The sequence below is a fragment of the Chaetodon auriga genome, chromosome 1 (assembly GCF_051107435.1).
Source record: "Chaetodon auriga isolate fChaAug3 chromosome 1, fChaAug3.hap1, whole genome shotgun sequence".
Lineage (NCBI taxonomy): Eukaryota > Metazoa > Chordata > Actinopteri > Chaetodontiformes > Chaetodontidae > Chaetodon > Chaetodon auriga.
In genome coordinates this window covers 19,659,073-19,673,914 of record NC_135074.1, presented here as the reverse complement: position 1 = coordinate 19,673,914, position 14,842 = coordinate 19,659,073, and the positions used below count along the sequence as shown (strand labels likewise).

Here is a 14,842-nt window from a genome sequence, read left to right as displayed (position 1 = left end):
TTTTTAACATGTAACAGCCCCTAATGGAACAACAGACCACCCCTCTCTCCTCCTGTGTCTGAATGCATTTGGAAGCAGTGCTGTTGTTTTTCATTACTGCAGGCTGAAGAGTAAAGCACCTGCCGCATGCAAAAACAGCTACGAAGGGGAACACACAGTGCTCAGCTGAAGGCATAAATGCTGGGCCATAATGTGCTGTGTAACACACATGGCAAACATCACAGAGCGATGCTGGAGGACCATATCACACCACAAATAACATGGTCTCAACAGAAGCACTGTATGCCAGTAAATGACCGGCCAGAAACCAACATTCACCAGCCGCCCATCTCCCTGTACGGTCTGACGGCCACATGTGAGGCTCAACTGTTATTTGATTAGCTTCTGATTTCTCTCCCCTGAGCCTGACACCACAGAGCGGTTTCCATTATCGCTTCATAGTTTGCCTTTGAAGGATGATAACTGGAGGGGTTACTGTAATTATAACAGACAACCAAAACAGCTCTATTCCCAGTCTGATGGGCCAGATGCCAAGAGAGAGGAGAGCAGGGAGGACAGGCGGTAAACAGAGAGCTAACGCCCATACAGCAGCTAACATGCAATACATGCTAACTTCTGTCTTATTTTTAGTTCATGGGAGTTAAAACTGTACTTCATGATGATAGTTTGTTTTTCACATGACAACTCATTCTTACTTACAAATCATTGGTCTTAAACTGGCACATGTATGAGGATTTTAGTAAAAATGTACTTAATGTATGTAAACATCTCGAAAACCCAAAACACACTCTAACATGTTATTACACAACTGCTGAAACAGTCTGCTGCTGCTTTTCTTCTAATATTAGATTCCAAAAATGAAACCGCTTTTTTCGGGAAAGTGACACTGCTGAGTTCAGCAGAAATTCAAGTGAGTTTTCAAGGTGTTTAAAGACAGAGCCGAGGATATCCTGCTGGCTAATGACAGAGGCCAACAAGAAACGGATACAAAAGATCTCGAATAGGGAAAAAAAAAAGGAAAAACAATAGTCTGAGGCCTTCTGAGCAATAAACACAGAATACAAAGCGCGCCCACTTTTTCAAACCTACCAATTTCATTATTACACATATTGTTAGTGCTCTCTGGTGGATAAACTATTTGATCGAGACACTGTTTCTAAATAACCTTAAACTATGTAATTTTTTCTCTTTTGGCAAGTTATTGGTCAGTATATACGCTGGTACTTTGATTTGATTATCTGTGGTAAGATAAAAATAATGCTGCCCATGTATCTTAATGTTTCGTTTGGACTCTAAAATCAAACAACCTGTCACACGATGAGACTTTAAGAGCAGAGCAGTGCTTGGTTCTCCTGCATTCAGTTGCTCCTAAATTCCACCTCCTCTCATTATGATCTAAAGCACTCTCACTAAACATAGATTTGACTCGAAATATACAAGAGCTGCGCTGGAGTACAGCCACACACTCAATCCATAAGGAAACATAAGGATGACATTAATGGGAGGTTGTTTAGATTAACAGCTTTCTCTCTAGAAATAGAGACGATTACACTGTATATGGGAATTAGGGCAAAGAAATGTTGGATGAAAGGACAGAGACAAATCTACTGTGGCTACAAATGCTTTGAAGAGAGGCTATAAAGTGACCATCCCTGGCGCTGCTCAAACCAACAGGCTTACAGACCAGCGATGCACAGATACCCATACTGATATTGTACATTGGCACACTGGGATTTGAAAATAAGGGATCTTTTCTGATGCTCGGCCCCGGGCTGTCCCACCACTCTAACCACTGTCCACATACCCCTTATATTTAGACGAGGGCACACAGAGTGAATCCTAAGACATTTATGTTTGGCAGATTAGTTGCTTTTCCCTCTGTGTGGTACACTAAAATCCGTGTGACATATTTTACAAAAAGCATGAATTTGACTGACGTTGCTCTTCATTACGTTGGGGTAAGCCTCCTCCGATCAAGCAGTTTTAGCAGTTACTCCACCCCTCTCGTTCCCTCATCTGCCTTATTGCCGTTCGACTGAATGACTCCATGTCAACAGCTGTTACAGCTCATGTTCTACATACTGTCGCCTGCCTTTTTTTTTTTTTTTTCTTTTTCAAGAAAGGTTAAAAATACAGGAGATTTATGTGATAAACAGGAGGGTTGATAGGTATGGCTATTGGTCCAATTCTGACTCACATAGCTGAATCAGGTCTGGACAAGGGGAAGGTCTGGTATCACATACCATTATGTCAAATAAAAATTTGGTACACTCATATCTATATATTTAGGAGAGCAATGTTTAAGTCAAGATGTTGCTTTAAACATAAAAGAATGATGGCAGTTTCTTCCACAGTGACGCATACAGCTTGTTAAACAAGGTTATCAGATTGGTACGGCGTATGGGCCGAAAGTCACGTGAAACATGGCCATGAATAAATATCAACAAATACAGCAAGAAAAAGCAAAGCTCTTTGGATTTTACTGTAATACCTCTCTGTCACAGGAGTGTGTTATGTGTCTTGCAGCAGATGTTGTGTGGGCGTGTGTGTGTGTTTAAGGGAGCGGGTGGGGCAAGAGGGAGGGGGGTCTGTGTGTGATTTGTCTATGCTGTCTATACTCATCCTGGCTGTTCTTTTTTGATGTGTCAGATATGTGCAGGTCATTTTGACCGAGGTCATCGCTTCCTAATATGACAATACACAGGGCTTACAGACACATCCACAAGACAGATGGGCAAGGAGGAGGACAGGGAAGGAGAGGAGAAAGGAGAGGAAAAGGGAGGAGAGGAAAGTAGGAAGTGAAGATGAAGGGGAAGGAGGGAGTGTATCACTATCAGACCCATCTGGCCGTGTGACTGGTGAAGAGGAGGAATGCAGTGTTGAGGGTGAAAAACAAGCGGAAAATCCGCAAGGGGAGACAGAAAGGAGAAAATGCTGTGTACAGGTCAAAGGCACGAAGCTATCAGGATTTGGGATCTTGTTTTGAACTGTGGGACACGATCCCAAGGTTCACAGTATGATTGATGCGGCCTCCAAACATCAGCCATACAGCATCACACACGTCAACTGTGTCTCTCGGAGACTGAGAGATGGTGCATGTTGTCACTGAGGGGAGTGTGCACTTGTATGCAGACACTGAGTGAAGACTGCTTTATTTGATGTGTCACCAGCCTTGGGGCAGCAACATTATTTACAAGTGTTTTGGAAGAAACAGAAACAGCAAGACACAGAAACAGAGGCATTCCTGAAATGTAGATACAAAAACAGTCATTATTTCTGGACAAGTCCTCTGTGGGAATGTATGCCTGACCTGTACACAATCCATCTCCTCACTTTTGCAACTCTACATTTTGAGGAAAACTTGTTGCATCCTGAAACCATGAAACACTCTCTATTGAATTTGAACAATGTATTTATGGTATTCAGAAGCGTAAAACAAACAGAGCACAACATGTTGAAAGTCGGACTAATAAACAAGCCCATCATGGAATCCATAGGCCATAACTGTGTAAAAACACAATGTACAAATAACATAAATGTTCTCAAACAAAGTAAACACAGATACGGTAAGTTAAGAGCTGGACGTTTTTGAGATACACAAGGGTCATGCAGTACGTCATTTTCTTCGCAAGGACATGGTGCAGAGCGGTTTGACAGAGCGAGTTGCCAAATCCCCCCATGCATAAACTATGGCTGAAAGAATGCTAACAGTCAAGTGTTCTTGTTGTGCAAGTCATCCAGAACTGCGTTTGGGTTTTTCAGCTGCTGCTTCAACCTGTGTTTTTTCCCTGGACAGTTGACACAATCAAATGGAAGAACGTGGGACTGCAAAGGGCAGAATAACAAGAGACCCAGACGTCAATGACACCTGTTCATCCCCTGATAAACCCACCCCTCACTAGATAATGAATGCCAGACAAACTGTCTGCAGATTAGAGAATGACAGCAAAATGTAAAACCTCACCTCTAACAAAGGGCCACTGTGCAAAGGTTGTGTAGCATTTAGATAAACTTTACCTGCACAGGCTTAATGGCACCATCCATGCATGATGCAGGCCAAAAGATATTTTGCAAATCAGTTTTACCTTCCTTCTATCTGAAACATTAACAAACACCCATGAAATACTTCATCATGTGTTTCAGTTTTAGCAAAACACTCAAGAAGGGTCAAGCTAAGGGGAAACCAAAGAAATGGGAAAGTAAAACAAGTGAACGTAGAATGTGGGTCAATAGCATAAGCTGTTCAGTTGTCAAAATATGGTCAGCATTAAAACTAAACACTGCGTCTATCCAGCAGATTCTGGGAGCAGACGGTTGCAGTGCGAGGGATATTCCCACGTTCTCCGACCTGGAGACTTGAGGGCCATGGGGACAGCACCTCTGTAAGCATGAGCACAGTGTGAGCTTGCCAAAGTCTGGCCAAGAATACCAAACAGGAACTTGACCAATGTCTGACTCCTGAACTTGAGCTAACAGCCTGAACAGAGGAGGGCAATTTTTTACCCCATGTTTGGCATGCAAGAGCAGTAAAAAAACAAAAACATGGATTTCTCATGAATACTTGTACAATAAGTGCAAAATTTACACTATTGACTAACAGTTGTAGGAGATCCTTTAACACTGCCATCTGAATCAAACAAAGAATATCAAAAAATGATTGATCTTGAAATTAATTTATATTAAGAAGTGAAATCGATGAGCAAATACCTTCTCAGCTCCTGCTAACGATACTGGTTCAACATTAATGCCAGTGCACCATTAAGTGGGTCAGTGCAAGAGGCACAGTTTTGAGTGGGTCTATGATTTTATTTGCCATAAAAACAACCTCCAAACTTGAAAAACAAACTTTCAAATCAGTTTCCTGGTGGTTTTTACAAGTAGCAAAGCGTTCCTCACACAATGGGAACCACGGCACTGAAGGGTCATGCTTTACTGCAGCACCAGCAAACCACTTCTAAAGTGGTACACAACAATGTATGTGCCTGCAGCATCATAAAAAGACAAACACAGTATAAAACAGTCAGAGAGGACGGGTGTTTACGGGCAGCACTCTCAACGATATCTTACTGATTACTTCTGGGGTAAAAACACTCCGGGAGATACGGGCAGCTCAGTTCCACTCACATTTTTCTCAGTGACATTCACGGTGCTGTCTGGTCAGCTTCAAGGACTCGTTGATCATTTACCATATAAAGTATCCTTTGTAGAACACATAGCTACTGTAATGTATAAGCGATGGTTGAGAGACAGTCTCTCAGAACTTATGTAAGTTTCCTGTTAGTATAGACATGGTGGAGGGTGGTGAGGGGCTTCTGAAATATGAGATGGTACATTTTGGATGTTTAAAAAGGCCTCTTAAAACAAACACCTGCAGTCAAAACTCATTATGCTACAGTATGTGTGCTGCAGTGTCATGGTACATATTGCTCTTTGTTAAATCAAGGCATCCCATTCATGTTACCTAACTTCTAAGATTGAATTTGATAATCACATTAGCAAAAAAAAAAAAAAAAAAGGGTATGCTGGATCAACTGGGAGATAACAGGACCATGTGGACTTCTCAATCCACAGCCATGAAGACAGCTGCTGGTATGCTCCGTTACCAAGCTTTGTTTTTCTCACATTTTCACTGCATGAGCCTCACGCCACTAAACCAGAGATTACAGAATCCTTTTGGCAGATTCCCGCCTGACCTCACTTCACTTTTCACCCAATGGGTGAGGCAGAGCTCAAGCTTGTCACTAGTTCCAATCATCTGTAAATAACAAGGAAAAATTTGTTGCATTCTCAAATTATTTTTCCTTCAAATTAGTCATCAGTGCCAGACAAGAAATCATCTATAATCTTAGAACTAAAATATCTGCAAACTGCTCCATTGTGTAATAATCACGACTAGCTAATGGATACTCTTATGAAACAGAAATTGCTTTGTAGTGGTATATTCTTGTTACATGGTTTAAAAAGCATGCAGTAAGCTAAGAAACCCTGACTTTATTGATTTATTTTCGATACTGGTGGCCCTGCAGAGAAACAAGAAAAACAACGCAAAAGACTTATCCAAGGGAGTTACATCAGCCAGTGGCATGTGAACTGGATGAGTCATGTGGTGGTAGAGAACGGGCCAGGTCCCAGTCCAGCCCACTGGGGTATGGCACTGGTACCCGGCAAAAAGCCAATGCGGACAGTTGTGTCTGTCCCCATAGCAACAAGAGCCAGCTGTGGGGACATAGTTGTGGACAATAATTCAGCTACCTTGTGTTGATAATGTGGTTTGGAAACCAAAAGCCATGGCCCGTCTTTTATGTTTTGCTACAGAGGTTTTAACATGCTGATCTGTGCATGTACATGCTCAGGGATCAGCAAAGGTCAAAGGTTGAGAAATGCCCTTTCTCTGGCTATTCCCGGACTACAACCTTCTCTACAGTACAGTGTTAATTAGAGCCTGACTAGAGCACAGTACTGGAATATCAACACTTAGAAGTGCCCTTCAGTGATTATGTCACGATGTAATGGAGAAACTGAAATATATCTTTGGCATTCTTGTACTGAGATTGCTTATTATATTTTGGTCAATTTGTACCTGACCCTGAAGGATCTACAATAAGCTAATACTGGCTGACATATCAGCACGGCCAGTTTAACTGTTATAAATCTAGATTTTGTGTCATCACAATGTACAACACTTCACTGGAGATGTAGTATCACAAATACTATTAACGTTACTTCAGCTTTTTTTTTTAACTACAGTTTTCACTAAAGTAAAACTGTCCACAGACCTCACTCTGAACGATTGACATGAAATCAAACACACGCATGTTTGAGGCCTTCATTGTGGAGGTAGCTGCTTCATTGGTCATTGGTGCATGTTGACAGATATTCTGAGTAACTGGGGCACTGTTTCTGGAAAAATCCAAAATTTTACATGCACTTTGTCAATGATTTGAGCAGAAAAAAATCTGTTCACCTTAAAGTTATTAGAGTGTCAACAGCAGTTTAAGTAGCTCAAACTCCAGTATGTACATGCCTAGAAACCAATGGGGATAAATCAGAAATATTTATTTATATATTTGTGTTTTTTGTTTGAAATGATCCTTTAGAGACTACATGGAGACTGTGCACTTGACTGAGTGCAGTGTTCTGCATGTATAACAATGAAAATAAAAGAAACTGAGGCATTAAACTGAGCTCACACAAATCCTTCTTCTTAATCCATTTCCTTACCCTGTAAAAGGCTGTAGACAGGGGCAGCAGTGCAGCAGCTACCGTGTACTCCTCTGAGGTGGAGCAGTCCTGTGGGCCAAACAACAGGAGAGAAGTGAGAGCAGGGCAGGACACAGCAGGAGACATGTTACATAGCTCTGTGAACACCTTTTTGCACTGAAGCACAGGTTTCCAACAGAGAGGTCACACAGACTGGGGCAAAAGGGGAAACCTGGCTGAAGACATTTCTAAAGAAAAAACATTTTGTTACTGTGATACTGTTTCTATTCTGAAATGGTCCGTCTAATGCTAAGATATAAGATGGAACCCTGCGTCTTTCAGCACATGACTGTTGCACAGCTGTACATTAGCAATGCAGAGATGTGATTTGGGAGAACCCTGGGGGGCAAAGAATCTTTTTTCAGCAAACGTAACTTCCTGTTACATAAAGACAGCCTGTCCTGTTGAATGTCAGGGCAATGCTAAAAAAAAAATGCTCTGCCAAAAGCACTCCACTAGTGGGACATATGCTTTCAATAGCCTTATATAATCCCTGCCTTGACACAATAGTCAGAGCGTTCCAGTCTTCAATTTATTGGTGATTTTATGTTTTACATTCTTGAACTAGATTGCTACACAAGTCTCAATGAAGAAAATCGCAAGGCGCTGCACAAAATGCAGTCATTTTGGCCATAAAATGCTGCATCCATTTATCAAGAAGCCACGAGTGGCCAGAAAGCAAATTCAATTCCCTTATTTATTCTCATTTTTATTATTTTTTTGATTGTCTCTGTTTTTTAAATCAGGGGAATAGCTAAAAACACCACGTCTTTGACATTTACACACCATGCCACAGTGTCTTTGTATTTGGGATTGTTTCAGGTCAAACGGGCAGTACTCACTGGTGCTTTCAAGAGAACAGTATTAAGATGAACAGTACATTAAGAGGCTTAGGGCAGGGGACTTGTGGGCCGTAGCAAAACTTTTCTTGCAGAGATTACAGAGAATGATGAGAACAGGAGAATAAGAGAAAAAGACCCAAGTTGGACTCAAAAGTACTTAGTTCACAGGAAATTGGTACTTATCTCTGGTAAGCTTTGTTGTGACCTATTTGTTGAGCTCTGTAAATGAGAATGGCTAGAGGACACTTGATTTAAGACCATGTACAAACAACAGCACTGGTTCTGACCTGGTGCCGTACCCCATAACCCTGAGTGGGACCTCATACACAGAAAATGTGTAAATGACACACATTGCTTCTTACCAAATCTCTCTTTTTACCTCATGTGAAAGTGCAAAAACAAAGAAACAGAAATCTTAAGTTTGTGTCTGAGTTTGTCTAAAACTATGCGGCAATCTATCAGTTTTTAATTTGGCGGTCAAGATAGGGAGAAGAATGCTGCACTTTCTGATAATAGCCTGTAATGGGGGGCCTCTGTTACGCCATTCCTTCAAAAGAAAAAAAAAAAAAAAAACAACACACACAAGAATGTACAGAGGGGAGAAAATGTAAAACACAAGTTCCACCGCCACACATGAAAGCCTGGCCCCCCATCGACTGAGCAACATAGTTTCTGTTTTATTTTTCTTGTCGCGAGTGTTTTTCTTTGCAGTTATTTGGGCTGCGGTAAAATGTTCCAGCATGGAGCGGCACCAAAGCATTGTTTACCGGCATCCTTAACAATGCTGCAGGTCACAGGAGTTCATGGACCCCAGTCAAAATAGAACAAGTGGAAACGCACAGGCAGCAGAGTGTGAATAATTAACAAACCTGCATTATTCAGACAAAAAGACTGAAGCACAACGACACGTCATCACTTCTTTGCAAGGGAAACTTATGACGACAAAGATTTTCAGAGCTGTAAAGGTCACAGTCATGCTTCGAAAGAAAAAAAGTCACAGGCTTTGTCCAGAGGCTGCTTCAACATGTCATATCTAATATAAAGCAGACATTATCAGGTTTACTTAAGCGACACTTATTATCTCCAACAAACCTTCATCTTAATCTCCTGCAAGCAGACAGACAGGCTAAGTGACAGCTCCAAATATTTGGAGGTCAACTAACAGAGGCAACAGATAGGCAGTGAAATCTGCAGGAGGTCTGAGATAAGACTGATTGAAAAGTGAATCCTGAGGAGTAGCAGCATCACATGAGGAACTTGACAAAGCTAGGGGTACTGTAATTAGTCATTGTCATAGAACTGAATATATCTACATGATGCAGGGTGGGAAAATATGTTAGCCTACAGTATTTGGTATTTCAAGAATGGAGGAATGGAAGGGTATTGTGTATCCCCACATTTCTGTTTGCGAGGACACCCTGCCGTCTTCCTTTCCTCCTATTATTTACTGTATGTCTCACCAATCCCCCCTCCCCTCCGAAACTACAGGAGCTATGATGACTAACGGAGCTATTCTGTGTCAGACACGTATACAGTGAGCTAAAATACTGAGCACGCCACGGAGACGCTGGAGGACGCTGGAGGATGTGGACGAACAGCAGCTTCCTGAGCATTCCAGAGAAGTTAGCACCTTCCAGGAAGGTGGGACTAACTGAGAATTATGGAATGGTTTTTTGAGACCTTTATGGCTACTGACAAATAGACATTTTTAACTCAGAGGCTTTTACTGTTAATTACGGCTTGAATCACTAATATGAAGGGGAGTAAGCCTCATAATTGATGTCTGTGCTGTTCAGCTGAGCAAGACACCCACCTGGCCGTACTGGTGGACATGCGACAACAACATCTGAGCATCTGAACATGGGAATGATACCCAGTGCAGATTCCCAGTGACCATGTTATGAAAGGCAGTCCATCAAGTACACTAAGGCAGACAGGGGCCATGTTCTCACAGCAAGAGACTAATTTATGATCTAAATAATGTAAAAATGTAATGAAGTCGTCTATTCACTGTTAAAGGCGATGTTCAAAGTGATTAAAGACTCAGTTGGTTGGCACTCCAGCTCATCAGCTCACAGTTCAGCAGTCTGCGATTCCGTCAGGACAGTTAGGTTAAGTGCCTCGTACTTTTCAACATCTGTGTGTAACGTGTGTTCTTGCACATCAGACGGTCAAGCTCAGGATCATGCTGAACTCATGGACTCCATGCCGCTGTGGCCGCTTCCCATGGACCTCCCGCCCTAATCCCCTCTCACAGTAAACTGCCATTCAGACTGTGTTTTTGAGCACCATCGTGAGGCCCTGGGCCATGAGAGAGCAGAGCACAGAGGACTCATAATCCTATCTGACAGGAAATGGTTGGGATGCCAGGATACATCCACAGCAGGATTCATTCCCCCACATGGCTTGCGCAACATTTACCTCTAAAAGCTGGAGCACTGACCAACGCAGACACACACACAAACAAATAAATGTGCAATTAACTCAAATACCTCAATGAGGGTCATTACTGTGTGTGATTCATGTAGAGAAACGACACAGATAAGGATTACGACAGATGTTTAAACAGGAAAAATGCGTCACTGTAAACTTTTTCCGGGCCATCAACTCAGTCCAGAGGATGTATCGACATTTTTTACGTATTAGAACAAAAAATGTAGACAACAAAAAAAAAAAAAGTAATGATTGTGCATTTTTGTATTACATATCGCTTCATGCCGCTGTGCTCTCCTGAAATGCTTCTAAAGAAAAACACTGATTGGGAGCCAGGCGACAGAACCATCACTCTAACCTGGAGTTGACAGTTAAGCATTAAGTGTTTTAATTGGCCTCATGATGATGCCATTACAAATCAATGTGTCACAGCAACAACTATGCAAGAAATCCTAACAAGGCAACATGCTGTCATTGTACAAAGAGCAAGCAACATTTTTACAGCACAAGTCACTGTGGCTTTGTTAGCACACGTACGCACACACACACATACAACATTTTGGGTTCCTACGTGGCTGGGCGTTGAAAGAGGGCAGCGCGCAGAATATGAAAGCAATTAGTGGCCCAACATTTTACTATTTATATTCTTTTCACAGCTCATCTGAGACAAATCCCCCACAACCGAGATGAGACCAAGAAATGAAAGCCAGGAACAAATGCCTGGCTTCAAACTTCAAATAAGAGAAGAAATGATGAACAATGCACAGTAAAATCCAAAAAACAAACAAACAAGAAACCATAAGAGAAAGCCTGACTATATCTTATCCCATGCTGCGGTTAACAAAATCTCCTCCATGTGTGAAATGATTATGTTTCCATCGTGTGGTTGTGGATCATTGTCTTTTCAGCACCGTGTTAGAGGAAATCAAGCTCAAAAAGTTTAGGTTAAAAGTGACCAGAATCATACTTTATATATATATGCTTGAAGGAAACGCTTGGATTGCGCACCATTTTTGTGTCTCATTTCATTTCCAGCTTTGGAACAATTTTTAAGGGTGCAATTTGGAAGAATGGGCCACCTTTCAAATTCATACTACAAACAAATAAGGGGCAGCATAGCCCCTTACCTGAGTAACTGCTAATTGCTGCTAACTATAGCTGCTGTTAACTTGTTAGCTGTGGAGGTAGCAGTGCTATTGGCTGACTTTGCCCACACTGGGACCTTGTAGCATTGGGGGGGGGGGGGGGGTTACACCACTAGCACAGGAGCTTAGGACCAGTTGGAGGAGAAGGTCATTTTCAGACCCAGTACGCTGGCAATGGAACCATGCTCAGCAACCAGGACTGAACGCAGCTGGTGCTAGCTGGTTAGCATGCTAACTTCAGTAGATATCTCTGCTACAAAATACATAGACGTGTTGAATGACGTTGTCATTTCTTAACATTCTGTTGATAATTTTTAGCTCATTTTTTTAATGATTTACATTACAATTCTTATGTATTGCTCCTTTAAATGGTATCACTCATTTGTTCCAACAAAAGCTAACACATCAGGATCTCATTTTGACACAAAAAAAGACGTACTGACTGTCTGGCTATCAGCTGTGTTACAATAATGGGCCGTCAAAACAGTACGCAGCTTCGCAACGATTTAGTGTTAAATCATAAGGCAAAAAAGATGGTGGCATCTTTCCACATTTTGGCTTTTTTACAAATGCACGTCACTGACAAACAACTGTCAAAGTAGCAAAGAGTTCATCTGGGCTCCTGGAAACTATCGCAGACATTATGCAGCATAGAAGGCACGAAACAAGGTTTTCTATCTTTTCTTTTTTCTTTGTGTGTGGAAAGACATAAATTATTAAATTTGCTAATTGGTAGCCTTCTCATGGAGACATTATATTGGCTAAAAAAAAAATCAATGCTGCACTTGGCTTCATTTTGTCCTGTTGCATAATTGTGGAGCAAGTGACACGTCAAATGACCTTGCATGTCCCTGGCTCAGGCAGCTGGGGGGATTAATTGGCTTTCTATCATTTGTGGGGGAAAAGAATGCCTGGTATCTAAAGTGACTCCATTAAAGCTGCACTCTGTGAGGACTGCTTAAAATTATTAAAATCCCTGTAAAGGGCTGATTCAAGGCAGTAAAACATGAGGAACTACCAATAAAGACCCGGCTGCTCTGGTTGAGTGAAGCCTCACTGACTCTTTATGAGCTGCACAAAAACACATTACTTACTCACTTTGACAAGTAGCCGAGGCATGAGGGCACCAGGAAGAGACAAACATGCTATCTTATAAACGAGAGCAGCATCACCGGGACTCAGAGCTACATGTTGCCAGACTCTTGTAAAGAGAGACAAACATGAGAAAGAAGAAAAAAAGACATCGAAGAGGAAGAACAGGCTTGCTAAATCTGACCCATATCATAAAAAATAAGACTTGGTATAGAGCAAAAACATTTACATGTGCAACCAGATATGTGCTACTAGTCCCTGACCTTTGGCATCAGTTTTAGGTAATGCTTTGGTTAAAATCTGGGTAATTAATTAAATCAACTCTAAAGATCAGACTTGTTGAGCAGGCTGAGGAGAAAGACATCTGCTGAGCTTTACTGTGGTCTGCTGGCTAAGACCGTGAAAGTGAAAGTCCTGCTTGGAGCAGAATAACAAAAAATGTTTTTAAAAAAATGTAGTTTTAAAACAACTGTTTGAGCAGCAGATCAAATTAATTAAACCTATTCAACAGTAAAACCACAGATATAATTTTGTTGACTATCTCCTGTATGTCAGAGTTACTGATGTATGATGCAACTTCACTGACTGTTGCATCATGTATAGAGTCAGTAACAGATTGTAACTTAAATAATTTTCTGACAAAGTTTTTCTTTCACAGTGATCTTTGATGGAAAAATCCCATTGAGTTGAGTGTAATTCTTTGTTTTTTCATTTATTTTATTTTAGACCACAAATGACCCTCAAAACTTTCTAGAGCCCAAGACAGCATCATCAAATTGTTTTGTCCAACCAACGGTCCAAAACCCAAAGCTCGTAAATCTAAAATATTATAAGAGCTGGAACCAGTGAATGTTTACTGATTCTGTTTAATATAGGACTTTCAGCTGATTATCAAAGTTATTGTCAAAGTATTTTTGATAAACTAATAGATTAGTTGACTGATTGTACATCAATCCAAAAAAATTATGTGGACTTTTAAACTGTAATACGCCTCCATGGCTGCATGAAGAACTACTGTACATGTTTCCCATCTGTTTATTGCATGGATGCAGCAGAATGGGATGTCTCTGACATTTCTTATCGTGACTTACCTGGAGGGCACAGTTCATCATACGGATGATGTAGTCAAACTGTTGGTGGTCCAATATGGCGCGATTCTGCTGAACGTGAAGACTCAGTTCGTCAGTCAGACACTGGCGGGCTGCTTTGCCTTTCAGTGCGCGCAGTGCAGCCGGCAGTGTCTGTGGAAACAAAGGTGGGCAAAAAGAAACTTCTGATTAAAGTGACCAATCTGCCAAGAGAGGTTGATTAGAGATGCTTGTCAATTTGAGTTTGTTCAAAAAATGGGTAACTATGCTTTTTCAGTTTTTCAGGCTTTTTTAAGACCGCAGACCCTTGTTTTACAGCACTTGCACCTACTCTGACCTGCTGTACGGTTAGTAGTGTTCACGGTGACCATTTGGCAGCAAAAGCTTTACAGGCTTACAGGGGGTCAAAGGATGCATGTTAAGGCATTCTTACATTTGCTCAGAGATGCAGGCTTGGATTATATAACTCCTATATGAAGCCAGTGGGATACATAAAGCAACTGGCAACCATCCCGTTTGAAACATATTGGATACATGCTAGGCAGAACATTCTATGACTTCACATAGTACATGGGGCCACAACGAAGGAAAATCTGAGCAGACATCTTTGTGCAGTGTGGATGCTTGCAGGGGGCAAACACAAGAGACAGACATTGCTGATATCAATATGGAGTCAGATAGTGCTTAATTACAGGTCCCATCTATTTCTGTGTCTGTGTGGCAGCTGGAAAGCATTAGCACAATGAAGATGAGCAATCTATAACTCCACAAAGGGCAGATGCCTCCTGTTGATGAGCTTGTTTAAAGGTTGATTAGCTCTCCTGCTGAAAGACACTGTGCATCACCTTTTCTGTCTCCAGGGTCTTGTTGTCAAAGATGAAAGAAATGCAGCTTCGCACCACCTCCAGCCTGCGAGCACTGTTAAACACAGAGCCGCTCTTACCCATAATGGACACTGGAGCACAGAGAAACAGAAAAGGAG

At 41.5% G+C, this 14,842-nt stretch overlaps 1 protein-coding gene across 2 annotated transcripts in view; it reads right to left on the bottom strand.

Moving 5' to 3' along the window:
* Positions 1–14,842, bottom strand: part of sbf2 (SET binding factor 2) — an 89,570-nt gene that overhangs the window by 27,971 nt on the left and 46,757 nt on the right. For both annotated transcript variants that reach the window (XM_076728609.1, XM_076728601.1), the window contains exons 15-17: positions 14,706–14,815; positions 13,864–14,013; positions 7,222–7,290 (exon numbers count right to left, since the gene is read on the bottom strand). In XM_076728609.1, coding sequence (XP_076584724.1) covers positions 7,222–7,290; positions 13,864–14,013; positions 14,706–14,815 — 329 coding nt within the window. The remainder of the gene's footprint in view (positions 1–7,221; positions 7,291–13,863; positions 14,014–14,705; positions 14,816–14,842) is intronic.